Source organism: Neomonachus schauinslandi, chromosome 4 (genome assembly GCF_002201575.2).
Source record: "Neomonachus schauinslandi chromosome 4, ASM220157v2, whole genome shotgun sequence".
In the NCBI taxonomy this organism is placed as follows: domain Eukaryota; kingdom Metazoa; phylum Chordata; class Mammalia; order Carnivora; family Phocidae; genus Neomonachus; species Neomonachus schauinslandi.
The window spans coordinates 56,743,399-56,759,611 of NC_058406.1; the positions used below are offsets into that span (position 1 = coordinate 56,743,399).

General features: G+C 37.5%; 1 protein-coding gene across 1 annotated transcript in view; it reads right to left on the reverse strand.

The window, feature by feature from the left end:
• Positions 1-15,308, reverse strand: part of ANKRD13C (ankyrin repeat domain 13C) — a 94,427-nt gene extending 79,119 nt beyond the window's left edge. Inside the window, exon 1 of the mRNA XM_021678111.2 lies at positions 14,572-15,308. Coding sequence (XP_021533786.1) covers positions 14,572-15,016 — 445 coding nt within the window. The 5' untranslated portion in view covers positions 15,017-15,308. The remainder of the gene's footprint in view (positions 1-14,571) is intronic.
• Positions 15,309-16,213: the final 905 nt, after the last annotated feature.

Sequence of the window (16,213 nt, forward strand, 5' to 3'; positions counted from 1 at the left end):
AGAAACTGACAAGCTGAGCCTAAAAGTCATATAAAAATTCAAAGTACTTAGACTATCGGGGCGCCTGGGTGGCTCAGATGGTTAAGCGTCTGCCTTCGGCTCAGGTCATGATCCTGGAGTCCTGGGATCGAGTCCCGCATCGGGCTCCCTGCTCGGCGGGGAGTCTGCTTCTCCTCCCTCTGACCCTCCTCCCTCTCCTGCTCTCTGTCTCTCGTTCTCTCTCTCTCAAATAAATAAAATCTTAAAAAAAAAAAAAGTACTTAGACTATCTAAAACAATCTTGAAAAAGAATATCAAAGCTGGAAGATTTACACATCCCATTTTCAAAACTTACTACAAAACCAGAGTAATCAACACAGTATGTACTTGTGTAAAGACAGACCTATATATCAATGGATCAATCATATTACACATAAAAATTAATTCAAAATAAATCATGGACCTAAATATATGAGCTAAAACTATAAGACTCTTGGGGGAAAAAAATGAGGAAATCTTTGTGACCCTGGATTAGGTAATGATTTCTCAGATACACCAAAAGCACAGCACAAAAGCACAAAAGCAAAAATAAACTGGGCTTCATCAAAATTAAAATGTGCTGCAAAGAATGACATCAGGAAAATGAAAAGAAAACTCAGAGGGGAAAATATTTTACAAATTATGTGTCTGATAATATCCAGAATATATAAAGAACTCTTACAACAAAATAATTTTTAAAATCCCAGTTTAAAAATAGGAAAGGATTTGAATAGCTTTTTCTCTAAAGAAGATATACAAATGGCCAGTAAGTACATGAAAAGATGCTCAAAATCATTAGCCATTAGGAAATACAAATCAAAACCACAATGAGATACCACTTCATACTCACTAGGATGTCTAAAAAACAAAACAAAACAAAAAAACACAAGTGTTGGCAAGGAAGAGAAACCGAAATAAATCCTCATCCAAAGTAAAATACTGTAGCCACTTTGGAAAAGTGTGGCAGTTCCTCAAAATGGTAAATAGAGTTACCACATGACCCAGCAAAAGGTATATGCCCAACAAAATGAAAACATATCCACACAAAAACTTACATACCAATGTTCATAGCAGCATTATTCATAATAGTCAAAAAGTAGAAACAACTCAAACGTCCATTGATGAATATATAAATAAAATGAGGTACATCTGTGCAATGGAATATTATTTGGCAATAGTAAGGAACGAAATTCTGATATATGTCACAACATGGATGAACCTTGAAAACAATGTGCTAAGTGAAAGAAGCCAGTCATAAAGACCACATATTGTTTGATTCCACTTACATGAAATGTCTAGAGAAAGTAGATTAGTGGCTATCTAGGGCTGAGGGAAATGGGGAGTGGGGCTGGAAGTAAAAGGTAAAGGGTACAGGATTTCTTTTTAATTGTGGTGATGGCTACACAACTTTGAATATACCAAAAGCCATTTAACTGTACAATTTAAATGGATCAAATGTTTTTTGATATGTGAATTATATCACAATAAAGCTGTTTAAAATAAATAAATAGAGGGTAAGTGGGGGATAAGTAAAGTTGCTAGAATTGCAGCAAATATTTATTCATGCTAATAATTTCTTCCTTATAAAAGCCTTTGTACTGGATATCTTATTTTGCCTTAATAATCATTACCCAGGTAGGGGCACCTGGCTGGCTCAGTCAGAAGAGCATGTGACTCTTCATCTCGGGGTTGTGAGTTCAAGCCCCCCATTGGGTGTAGAGATCACTAAAAAATAAATAAACTTAAAAAAAGTCATCACCCAGGTTAGTCCAGCTGTGGACTAAAATAGGCTTTCTTGCCCACTTGCTTCTTTGGTATGAATTTTTCTATTCAATAAGGTACTAGAAATAGCTTGCTTTATTATTATTATTATTATTATTATTATTATTATTATTTATTTATTTATTTTGCTACTGCTATAATCCTAAGGACAGCAGTAAATGAAGGCAAAAGGAAGGGGTTGGCTTGCTGTGGGACACAAACTTGCTCCTGCCATCTGTTTCCATATATATCTTTCAGAGAGAGAGAGGGTGAGAGGGGCAGGGAGAGGCAGAGGAAGAGAGAGAATCCCAAGCAGGCTCCACGCCCAATGCAGAGCCTGATGCGGGGCTCAATCCCACCACCCCGAGATCACGACCCAAGCTGAAACCAAGAGTCTGACACTCAACCAACTGAACCACCCAGGCACCCATCTGTTTCCCATATTAGACACATTCTCATCCTCTAATTCAGAGACATGACATAAATAAAGTTTTACTAGAACACAACCACGTGTTGATTGTTTATCAATTGTTGATGGCAACTTTCATGCAACAGATGGTACAACCTGCAAGCCTGTATTTACTATCTTGCCCTTTTTAAAAAAAATTTTTTTTAATTGAAGTATAGTTAACATACAATGTTGCATTAGTTTCAGGTGTATAACATAGTGATTCAACAACTCTGTAACTATCTTGCCCTTTAATTACGTTTTTAGACCCCTGCTGTAATCAGTAAGGGTTTCATGTCATACGGCATTGCTTCCAGGATAGAACACCTGTCGGTCAATATAATTTCTATACATAATCACATATTACTGTTATTAACACCTTCTCTCATAATCTAGTTTACTTGATTCTAGAGTCACTGTTTTGTTTCAATGTAAAATTCGAAGAGAAGTTCAAAGGTTCTGCTATCTTTCCAAAATTTTACCTGGAGGTAAAATCCATTCACTCTCACTTAATAAATACTTACTGAGCATTACTGTGTTCTAGGCATAGTGCTAGATATAAAAGATTCAACCATTAACAAGCTAGAAATAATTCTTGTCCTCACAGAGCTTATAGTCACAAAAGAGAAAAAAAAATCAAAATGAAACAAAATAGACTGTGATAGGTGTTCAGAAAAATAACAAAAAGTTAAGACCAAAAATAATAATGAAAGACATAACCTTCTGATTTTTCAGGCAGGAAAATCTCTCTATGAGATAATGTTTAAAATGAGCTCTTAAAGGAGTAGGAACTAAGAACTCAATGAGAAGAAAAGCATTATAGTCAGAGACCAGAAATAACCTGACAGATTCAAGGAACTGAAAGAAAACAAGTATGGCCAGAACATAGGAAAAAAAGAGATTTGTACAAGATTATATCAGAGAAGCAGGCAGGGGCCAGATCATGCGGTGCTCTATAACTGTGTAAGAAATATGAACTTAGGGATGCCTGGGTGGCTCAGTGGGTAAAGCGTCTGCCTTCGGCTCAGGTCATGATCCCAGGGTCCTGGGATGGAGCCCTGCATCGGGCTCCTTACTCAGCAGGAAGCCAGCTTCTCCCTCTGCGGGCTGCTCCCCTGCTTGTGCTGTCTCTCTCTGTCAAATAAATAAAAATTTTTTTTTTTAAAGAAATATGAACTTACTTTTAAGTGGAGAAGGCATTAAAGAATCTTGAACAGGGACATGACATGATACAAATTACATTTCAAGATACCCTTGTTACCATATAGAGAATGGAATGGAGGGGGACACAAAGAGATTAGATATGAGCTGGTACAGTATTCCACGGAAAAGATAGTAAAAACTGGTCTCAAAGTGGCGATGGAGACCAATCAGAGGAGACAGAAAGGAGGATGATTCAAAATAACCTGTTAGTTAGATATGTATGCTAGGAGGAGGAGGTGAGAAAAATGACCCCAATGACTGAGGCTTGAGCAACCAGATAATTAATGATGTGAATTAATAAATGACTGGGTGGACAGGTGGGAGGGGATAAGGTAGAAAATAATAACATTTTAAACAAGTAAATTTTGAAATATCTGAGATTCCCAAGTGGAGATGATTACAGAATCTGGGAACTTCAGGGAGAAGTCTAGATTAGAGATATAAATTTGACATTTAAAAAAAAAAAAGACATTTGGGGCACCTGAGTGCTCAGTCGTTAAGCATCTGCCTTCAGCTTGGGTCATGATCCCGGTGTCCTGGAATCAAGCCCCGGATCGGGCTCCCTGCTCGGCAGGAAGCCTGCTTCTCCCTCTCCCTCTCCCCCTCCCCCTGCTTGTGTTCCCTCCCTCCCGCTGTGTCTCTCTCTCTGTCAAATAAATAAATAAAATCTTTTAAAAAAAGAAAAAGACATTTAAAATCAAACATATAAATTTGTGAATACCCATTTTTTTCCCTAAAGTAGAAAAGGTAGTAATAGTTACCTTTCTTCACTTCTCTATCTTCCAGGAGAAAAGAAAAAAGGACTATATTCTGAATGCTGACAATGGTGACAAGAAGAAAACAAGGAACTGATAACACCAGTTGCTGTCAAGAAGGATAACTGAGTGGGTAAAGATGAATGGGAGGGAACCTTTTTTTTTTTTTTTTAAGTAGGCTCCATGCCCAGCGTGGAACCCAACGGGGGGCCAAAACTCAGGACCTTAAGATCAAGACCTGAGCTGAGATCAACAGTTGGAATCTTAACCAACTGAGTCACCCAGGCACCCCAGGAAGGAAACTATTTTTATAATGTATCTTTCATATCTTTTTATAACTTTGTAGCATGTGAATGTAATAACTTTTCAAAAAATTACACAAATTAAAGAGAATCCACCAAAGTCTAGACAGAGCACCTAGGTAAAGAAAGTAGGCCTTTATACACCTAGATTATTACTGTTTTCTTAAACCCTCAAGGAATATATAGATGAAAGGGTGGGGTGCCTAGGTGGCTCAGTCAGTTAACTGTCTAACTCTTGATTTCAGCTCAGGTCATGATCTCACGGTTGTGAGATCAAGCCCCAAGTCGGGCTCTGTGCTCAGCATGGAGTCTGCTTCAGATTCTCTCTCTCCTTCTCTTTTTGTCCCTCCCCCCTTCCAAAAAAATAAAATTTGGGGGGAAAAAAATGGTAAAATCATCAGTACCTACTGAAGTAACAAATTAAAGTTACTATAACAAGTCAAAATTAATCACATTTTCAAAAGATTTATTACCTAGAAATGACTTTGTGTTCAACTATCCAATCCCTCTCATTTTACAGGTAAGTACATAATCAGAAATACATATTATAATTAAGGATACCAAATATCATGCTTTGATTTCAATATTTTAAATGCAAATCATCATTATTTTCTTCATCCTCATCCTCCTCCCCCTCTAGCCAACACTGGATTTTCTTTACTGGCCAAGGATACCATGAAACTAAGAGCTCAAATGTCCCAGTTAATCCTCTTCTACTATTCCCTCAATTTTCTAAGACCTCAACCTGCTGCTTCAGCTAATTTGTTACATAAAAGATACTAAAAACTTAAAATAACCTTCTGCCAACTTTCCACAAATCTGAAATAAGATGCCTTGGTTCTAATTTGGTCAATAAACTGAATTCTGTTCTGTCAAATGAATAAAAAAATATTCCAGTAACGTGAAGACCACTGCAGTGCTAACGTATGCAAATTATCAACCAAAAGGCTAGATACAGGACATCTATTATATGTGCCCTGCACTATGCTATATATTTTATAAACCTTATCTTACCCTGACACCCTGTGAGACAAATACTATTCCTATTTCACAGGTAAGAAAAATAAAGCTAATAATAGCTAGGTAACTTCCTAAAATTATATATCTAGAAATGTGTGAGTCATGACTCTAAAATCTGTATGCTTTTTACTGGACCAGTAGTTTTCAAACTTTTTGGTCTCAAGACCCCTTTTATACTCCTAAGAATTATTAAAGATCTTTTATATGGAATAATTATTTATATGGACAAATCTGTTGATATTTACTATATTAGTAATTAAATGTAAAACTTTATTAATTTTACATTTACAATAACTCCATTACATATCAATATAAATTTTTTATGAAAAAAAACTTTTCTAAAACAAAAATAAATGACAGGAGTATGCTATTTTAAACTCTTTAAAAATTAAAATAAATTTCTTTTATGTCTGGCTTAACAAACAACTAGATTTTTATAATTATTTCTGCACTGAATCGTGGAAATTTGCTTTGGTTTGAAGTATATGAAGAAAATCTAGATTCAGAAGATACACAGTTGAAAAAAAAGAGTATTTTAATAGCCTTTTTAAATAATTGTAGATGTTCTTTGCTACTACACCAAAACTCAGTAAGTGGTGATTTCTTAAAGGTTAGCTGCAATGTTAAATTTAAAGCCATATCAATAAACTTTTTCTATTGAGTTACACTGAAATCCATTGGTTTCTCTTGCACTTTAAATGGATCTTTTACTGATGCATGATTTTGAAACATCATGCACTGATTATCTGAAAAATGCAAGTTGACTGAGTTATACAGATCTTCCAAATGTCAACACATTTCTTTATACAAAAAAAAAAAAAAAAAAAAAAACCACATTTGGTAATATCACCAATCTGGCCAGAGAAGTCTTTAAATATTGGGAAGCTGTCAAACTTAGTGAGAGAAAACTATCAACCTTAGTGTGACAAAGACGAATTTCCCAAATTCTAATTTTTGATTCAAAGCTTGAATTTTTTAATTGGCAACAAATACTACCAATTATTTTCTGTGAAGTCACAGGCTCACTTCATTCTTTTTTCCGGAAAATTTCTGCCAAGTATCCAAATTGGAATAACCATAGTTTGTCTGTAAGCTGTTCTTTCAAGTAAAAATGGTGTTCCATGACAAAAGCTGCTAGTTTGGCTTACCACTCAAACAACTACACAAATGTTTTCCCTTATTTTCCCTTCATTATGCAGAAGAACATCATGCAAAATCTACATTATGTCACAAAGAGTATCAAAAAGATAAGTACTCGAGATTAAGACTTAATAAAATTAATCATTTCTATAGCTTCATCAAAGACATTAAGTGAAACTGGCTTTATTTTTTATTTTAACTACAAGTATGTGGCAGTGAATACGCAATGAATATTAGCAGTTTTGGTGCCTTGATTCGTACTCAGGTTCCAAAAATCTTACCCACCACTGCTTTTGTGCCATCGGCAAAAATATCAGCACAGTGAAAAAGGCAAGCAATGACTTTATATTATTACAAAAATAGTTTTGATTTCACCTGCCCCCTAACTAGTGAGAAAACAGGAAATTCTAAGTATTAGAACCAACACAGCTCCAGCTTCTACAGACACCTTCAAGTCCCATCCAAGCAAGAGGTAAAAAAGGGAGAATTTTTGTATTTTCTCTCATAAATAGTACTATACTACTAAAACCCACATACACACATAATATTATATCCATCATAGACTCCTAACCAACTCTACCTTCTCATTATTTTCAAAGCTACCCCCACTTTTAATAGCATGTTAAATTGACCTTTGCCCATCCAAGTTTCTGCTTCATATAGCAGCCAGATTGAGGGTTTTAAAATCAGATCGTGTTACTCCTCTGCTCAAAATCCTCACTTCCTATTTTGCTCAGAGTAAAAGCCAAAATCCTTAACAATGGTCTATAAAAGTTCTACAAGCTTATACCCACAGCTACCTCTCAAATCTCCTATCTCCTACCACTCTTCCTCTTGGACCAGCCCCACCTGGCCTTCCTTCTACCCCTTGAACATGGTACCTTTACATTTGTTATTCTCTGTCTGAAACTCTGTTCTGCCAGATAGCTGTTCCTTAATTTTCTTTAGGTGACTTTAAATTTCTCTTATCCCTGATGTCTTCCCTGACCCTGACCTCAATGAAATACTACTTCCTCTCCCCTGTACACCCAGCACTCTCTATTCTCCTTACCCTGCTTTATTTTACTCCATGATATTTATCATTATCAGTCATACCACATATTTATTAGTTTATCTTCCCCCATTAGAATGTAAGTTCCATGAGAGCAGGGACTTTGGCCACTTTGTTCATTGCTGTAACCCCAGCATCTTAAACACTGTCTCATATTAGTTCAGTATGTATCAGTTAAATGAAGGAATGAATGAACAAAGAAAAGAAAAAAATACTATAAAGAACCATTAGAATAGTGTTAAAATCTGTTTTTACTCTCCAAAAAGCATTCCACCCCGGACCAAGGCAGGTCTCCACATGATTCTCTATGAAAGCCAACCAAAGGATATATATGCTTAAGAGGATATTCAACACAGCATAGGTGGTTTTATAGAATTCAGTATAGCGCTGAGTAAGAGAGCACATGCATTAACATGCCTGATAAATATCTACAGCCAAGAATCCAAATACTCTAAACCAAGTCACTCCAATAGATTAAAGATGACTTGTAGGAGAGTCAAATAAACCTAACCCTTTAGCACACTGACAGGCAGTATAAATTAAAGTATCAGATAAAACCGCAACTGAAGTACTATCTAAACCTCAAGAACAAGAATGTCTTCTGATGAAAGGTACTTAACAGCACAAGTGAGAGTAAGATATTGGTATCTGTGGATATTACTATTATATTAGCCTTTGGAGTTAAAATAGTTTCAATTGCAGTCTCCCAATTGAGACTATAATGCCCCACAAGGTAGATATTATTGTATCTCCTTATTTCAGTAGTTAAGTAAACAGTATAATTTCATAAAAACCAGTTTGTAGAGAAGCATGGTCTCAAAGTTAGATCTAAGTCCAAATACAGAGACAGCCTTCTAGTTTTGCAGATAATCTTCGGGATTTCAACAAGAGTAACAGGCTCAAGAATAGATGAAGTTCAACTAAGCCACACAGTTAAACCTCATACATGTGATAACAAACACCATTAATAATTTTCAGACAGGAAAAAGACCTTTTCTCTTTTCCCTACCCCATTTTGCATGCTTCAGTACTGCTCTAAAACTGATCTTCCATCTATCCCCCAATGAAATAAATAGTATGTGAACAGGAACACACTGTTTGGTCTGCCCAGCCCCCACTCAATTTTTGAGGAACTATGCTCATTTTCTAAACCCAAAGCATCCTATTACACTGTACTATGCATTAGATCTCTATGACTCAAGAATGACATTAACTTGGGACAGACTGCTTAGAATTCTGTTATTCAAGGAGTCCTCCAGAATTCTCCTGCCTTATTGAGGATGCAAAAAACAGAACATGGTCAATAACTGTTCATTTCTGCTTCCTTTTTTGCCAAAGTTGAAAGGTCAGAATTCCTGCTCCTATTATAGCTCAGTACAGGAAAGGAGAGAAGAGGATTCCCCCCCCCCCCACTTCTGAGGTAGCTCTGCACATGTGTTCACATCACAATTCTAAGTGTGAAGAAACATACTAATACTTATAGTGATGCCATCAGGAAACATATCCACTTAACCCAAGGACAGTCCTACTCTGTTAGGAGATACACGAAGACGAAAAGATGAGAGGAAGGTCATATTCACATTGTCATAAAGATCAACTGAATCAACCCTGATAGATCAGTGAAGTGACAGATTTCACTGCCAAAACACCCTCATACTAAGTGAAGGTGCAGGACACTTTAATGGATTATCTTAAGCCTCCAGAAACTACTTCACTTTTTTTCTAAGACAAACTGAGGTCTGCCTTTCAAAAACAAAGTCCAGAAAAGACCACAAAAAACGAGGAGAAAAATACAAAACTATTACTGTTCTTCTAAAAGATGTGCCATCATTTTAACCTTCCTGCCCAAAACTGTTCACCTAAGGCTTAATTCAAGAATTTTTGGGGGGGGCGCCTGGGTGGCTCAGTCGTTAAGCGTCTGCCTTCGGCTCAGGTCATGATCCCAGGGTCCTGGGATCGAGCCCCGCATGGGGCTCCCTGCTCAGCGGGAAGCCTGCTTCTCCCTCTCCCACTCCCCCTGCTTGTGTTCCCTCTCTCTCTGTGTCTTTGTCAAATAAATAAAATCTTTAAAAAAAAAAATTTTTTTTTTTGCCATGGAAAATCTAACCTTATAGTCACTTCTCAAACAGACATAAGATGCATTATTTTCTTGCATCACCCATCATAAAGATTTTAGTGACAAACACAAAGCAGAGAAAATAATATCAAAAGGAAATTTAAAGATGTATATAGAATAAGCCAAAATAAACCTACCACATAGGCACCAAACAGATTATCCTAATGCCTCAATTCTCAAACATATATTTTTAATCATTTTGAAATTAAAATGTTTTAAAATCCTTGTCTGACGAAATCTGCCAGCCACCAGGCAGAGAGGCTATGTGTATTAACCATTTCAATACCATTCCCTTGAGTTACCAACATTGGCAGCAACATTCTCAACTGAAATTTAACTTACATTTGAAATTTGTAATCACCTTGTGAAATAGCTACACAAAGAGTATGCTACAACTCAGTAAAAATAAAAATTAACCGTATGGAGAAGATGGCTTGTCACATGCCAGGCAATGTAATTAAAGGCAGCAGAAACTGCCAAATCTCTCAGAATACATCAGAAATTTCTCACATCTAGGAAAGGCTGGTTTAAGCAATTCATATATCAAGGACTTCCATCACTCTGGTATCTCAAAGTTTCTGATGAATGTCCAAGGGAAAGTACTTTACGTCTAAGGATATTTAACTCAAGGGAAAAAACAAAATTACAAGTTTAACAAATAGGAATTGCAGTCAAAATCAAGAAAGTGTTCTATATGCTTCATAAGCACTCTCAATTCTAAAGGTGCTAAAGAAGTAAAACTCATTACCATAGGAATTATAAAAAAAAAAAAAGCATGTCACCATGATACTTTAACTACCAACGGCAAAAAGTGATTCAGAAAAATTTTTACAATGTGAAGAAAGGCTTAGACTTAAACTTTAATTCTATACTAAAGAAAAAATAATATAGAACTAAAAATACACTAAAGATATAAAGTTTAATAAAATTTGTGTACATTTAATGTAATGTATCTTTTCCCCCACCCCCCCAAAAAATGCTTTTACTAAATATACAATGAGTCATAATCATTTGGCATATCTGAACATAGTATATTCATGATGTTACACCTATTACTGTATTTAACTTATATTTCAAAGATACGTTTGGATCCAAACACAGTACTCCTCAAAATAACTGATGACTCAGAAAAGGCAAATCATACTCAACCAACATTTTACCACAAAAGAAAAAGCTCGATCCTTGCTCCTATTCAAGTCAGTAATTTGTAAATATACATTACATACGCACTCCAAAAAAAGTTTATCGAATCAGAAATCACTGGAAACTCAAAGAGCTAATGAATAGTGAGCTAAACAGTGACCAAATTAAGATTCAATAAGCTTTCCAGCTAGGTAGAATAAAGGATCAAAACTACCAAGATAAAATTTAATAAATGTAAAGTCCTGTTTTAGGTTAAAAAAATAACTGCAAGAAGAGAGAGAATGGAGAGAGAGCCAATCACTTGAGAAAAAGTAGTATTAAAAAATTAACATACTCTTGCACTGTATTATTTAGTGTGTGCTTTTTAGTAATATACATTACTAAACGTATATTGCTTAGAGCAATAGAGTCTCCTTTTTGTCTTTACTTACAAGGTTAGTCTTGAGCACCATCCTCAAAGGGAAGAATTAACAAACTGAGTTTCATTGAAAGAAGATGATTAAAATTTTCATTTACTTATTTAACATAATTATATAATATTTACTATTTCAGGGCCTATCTAAGCAGTTTATAAACCAAGTTGTACGACGAATGGATACAGAAGTTAGGAATGTTTAACCTTAAGTTAAGAACATGATAGCTCTTGTCAAATATCTAAAGGGCTATCATGTGGATGAGGTAGCCCATTTATTTGTGCCATTACATAAAAAAAGAAACAGAACAAAGAAGAGTCAGAGATTTGGACTCTAAAGAAAAACTCTGAAAGTTGTCAATGGCAAAATCTCTCCATAAGGCTACTATAAGGGGCCACCTGGGTGGCTCAGTCAGTTAGGCGTCTGCCTTTGGATCAGGTCATGATTACAGGGTCCTGGGATCGAGCCCCGCATCAGTCTCCCTCTCCCTCTGCCTGCTGCTCTCCCTGCTTGTGCCCCCTGTCAAATAAATAAATAAACTCTTTAAAAAAAAGCTACTATAAGGACTAAATGGGAAAATATATATTAAGAAACTTTGTTGTAAATTACCACATTACACATTATTAGAATTTACTTCTGTGCAGTATAGTGGGTCCTAATCAATAGAAATATTTACAGAGGTTGACCACTGACTTGAGTCCCAGCTATTAGTTCAGTTCCCAGCTTTGCAATTTATACCAAGTATGCAACTTTAGCAAAGTTTCCTTGCATCTCTAGGTTTCACTTTCCTCACCTTTAAAATAAGGATAAAACAATCTGCTTTGCAAGGTTATTGTGAGAATTAAATGTGATAATGTAAGTAACATTTAACACAGTGCTGACACACTCAGTAAATTGTATCATCATCATCATCATCATGTTCTAGAAGGAATCTCTCTGGTGAATATAAAACTAACTATGTGGTATGATGTGGTATGAGTGTATGGCTTTGCTATGCACCTGTATGAGTGTATGAATCTGCTATGCACTTATCATGTTATAACAATCCAAATATATAACTTTAATTTGTTTGGTGACTTAAAAAGCATTTATCTTTTGTAATGTGAAGGAAAAAATATTCTTAAAATCTAAATAAAGTACCCAGGTTAGTAAAATATCAGGAAATAAAGTAATGTAATGGGGAAATTATGCAGCTACAGAAAAAAAGGGACTAAAGAAGTAGCACATTAAATATAACCTACTCTTCCTAGGAGACTTCACAGCATGAGGTGAGAATATATTGCAGAGAAAAAAACAATTACACTTTCCAGAGGTATGTGAACTACTGGTTACAATCATCAGAAATACCAACAATACAAGGGCAGCTAAGTAAATGCAAACATTTGGTATATCAAGGCAATTTAAAAAGTGAAGTTGAGTGGATAAAGGACAAGAGTTTAAGAGATTTAGGATTCTATTTACTTTGAATAGAATTAGTATTTTAATAAACCAACTTCGAAATGTTGGATTACAGAATATGTAAGCCCAATAATCCTATAATTCAGTACCTTCTGTGATTACCCAAGAGGATCAATTGTAAAATACTATCCTATCGTACTTTGTCAGTCATATTTATCTCTCTTCTTTCAAAGGAAATTAACTCTCAAAAAGAAACTTTTATCTGTTTTCACAGATATTTCAAGGTAAATATTTTAAAGGTAATGACCCTATGAAAATATATATATATACATATATACATACACCCACTATGAAGGCCAACTCTGAAAAACTTCCTAATAAACAACGAATAACCTGAAACTACAACACATCTCCTAATACAAACTGTTCCCCAAAGGGTTAGAATATAATTACCATCAACAAACAATATTATGTTTGTTGCAACAACAGTAAAATGAATAAATAAGTGTAGGAATGAAAAACTGGGTGCAGCTTTCAGGTACTTTTTTTAGGATTTGAATTATGATAAATGCCAGTGATATTATTACAATATTGTAAATTCAGATACAAGTGCAGTTGTCAGAGAATTATACAACCAATAGAAATCTTATTTTTTTAATCTCAATTTTGCCCTAATTTTAGATAAGAAGCCTAGAGTCCAATGGAATTAAGGGAGTTTATTCCTCAGGCAAGCATTTCATTAATATGTTATATATTATTTTGAACACAGAGTTGAGTGTGTTCTAATTGAATGTATACAACAGTCATGTTCAGTTAAAAGCAGAGCTATATCTGTCAATTACCCAATTTAAAACGGCTTATTAAATGTTGAAAATATGTGTTTACATTCGTTTTCATTAATAAATGTACTGTTGCTTAAATGTCAACTCAATCACATTATGTTTTTAAAACTAAAGAAACAAAAAATTCAGCTAATGAGTCAAGGAAGAAAGTAGAAATACAGTCCTTGAATAATAAATGATACTCTATTTTGTCATATAGGCTACGATGAAGTTACTATGAAAAATCACAGTACTATTTTTAGTCAGTCACCAAGATGAAACATTATTAGCAATTACATAAAACAAGCAAAACACTCAAAACTCCAACAAAATTTTAGCTACTCAAGTCACTTTTTACTTGCTCTAGGTATCAAATGCCAACAAATTTCTACCGTGTGGCTTTCAGAAACCAAAGCATTCTATATTCCATCTCAAATGCAAAGTGTAGACACTTTGTATCAAACTAAGTTTCATGAAAGCAGAGAAAAAGAAACAGACAACCTGATGGCAGGTAGAGATCACAACCAGTTGCAGTCAAGTTGGAATCTGTACCTGAGTAATGAAGGGAGGTGGGCCATTTATATGTTCAAAATTCGAGATCCCAAGGTGGGAGAGGGGGAGAGAAAGAAAAGAAACAGTTCCATAAACAAAGGAAGAAGGCCAGGTTGGGTAAGAGGCGATTTAAAATTTCTTTGTCAAAAATCAAAACATTGAAGGCCTGTCTCAAAGATAAACAGCTTCTCAGAGGAAACTCTGAAGTGGGCAAGGAGGAAACATTCCTTTGCACCCACAAGAACCAATCCCCTGACCACTGGCATGCGATTACTGAAACGGTCATAATTTACAGGCATTTGGCCCGGATGATGGGCAAAGGAAAGGAAAGAAAGGTCGGCTGGAGAGAAGCCTAGGATTCCATTGGCCTGGGGAGGCACACGCTAGGTTCGGGAAAGGAGAGGTGGGGAGAGGGACGAGCACTCCTCACCGTGATTGTCTTTCTGTCCGATATTGTGCGTGCGGATGAGAGAAGACAGTTTCCTCACATCCCCCTTGAAGACGCACTCGTGTACTGGGTAGTGTGCGGGGCAATTGCCTCCATCTGCGACGACAGCAATGGGGTTGGTGCCCGCTAGAAGAGCCGAGGACTGGGAGGTGGTAGTCACGGAGGAACTGTGCAGCGGCAGGGCCGGGACGCCAGAGGGATTGGAGGAGGCCGGAGCTGTCTTCAGCTGCAGCCGGTGGTGATGGTTACTGAAGATCTTATGACAGGCTTTGCCGCCCTTGCCGCTGCCGCCTGTCCCAATCCTGCCTCCCGTAAAGGTGCCGCCGAGGGTAGCCGCCGCTTCCTCATCCCCGGGCTCCAGAAGGTCCCCCTCTTCTTTGCTGGGCTTGTGGCCTCTCCGCAGTGAGCGGATCTTCTCCCCGGTCATCGCCGCCAGGGGCAGAAAGGGGATCCGGGAGGCTCACCGCCCGCGACGGAGCTGGCGCTGCGGCGGCGCAAGGCGATTAGAGCGGTGGCCAGGCACCTCCAGCGCAGCATGAACTCTTAGAGCGCCCCCGAGCCCGGGACAAACGCATCTCCTGGAGGAAGAAGAGCCGGCTCTCGCCTAGGCACCAAGGGACGCGCGCTCGCTGGGGGGAGCTAGAGCTCAGGTGCCCAGGACACCAGAACCCCTGTCCCTGCTGCTGCAGCCTCCTGCCTCACACGGAAAAACAGGGCGCGGCCATCTTACCCTGACTTCTCTCGCGAGAGCTCCCTCGGGAGGACGGAAGAAACACCGCGATAAGTGAGCTGCCTGCTCCCTCCCTTGCATCTTCCACTCCCGGAGGGCAACCCAGAGCCGGCACCTCCCAGGCACCGTGTTTCCGCCCCAAGCTGAGGACAGGACCCTCGCGGTGGCCGCGCTTTTTCTGTGCAGTCTGAAACTTTTAACCTGCGTTTGAGATATTCGATGCACGTTATAAACGATGACTTAAACCCTCGGACCCCTGGACCTCCTGCAGAGTAATGCAAACTGACGCCACTGCACACAGGATATGATGTCAGGGAGATGATGCACAAGACACTCGTTCACTAACCATTTTACTAAGCATCTACTCTGTGCCATATACTGAGCTAGGAAATTTATAAAACGACACTCCTGGCTCCAAAGAGCTCAGCAGAGGAGGAAAGACAATTGGGTGTACAATATTTCAACCGCGCGACGAATGTGGGAAGCTGGATTGCACACACACACACACAAATAGGAGTGACAAATTTTATTGTTGGGGTGTCAGAAAAGTCACCGTAGTTTAGGGGCTGACCGTGGAAAACAGGCTATTCAGCAAATGGGGAGAAGGGAGGTCACTCAAAGTTTTGTTAGATAAATGAATTTCAAGCAGGTGTCAGAGTTTCAAGGAGGGGAGTGGACGTTAAAGGATGGCAAATAATAATTGTGTAACTGGGATATCACTGGGCTAGTTCCTGGCCAAACTGGACCCATCGTCAAATTCTAAAGAAGCCTAAATCTAACATCCCTAAAGTCTGGACCAAATAACTAAAGCTGTGGGGAACTAGAAGGGAGGAGAGTTAGCGAGATATCTTAAAGGTCTTCTTTCACCCATTTATCTCTCCAAAGCCCCATTTA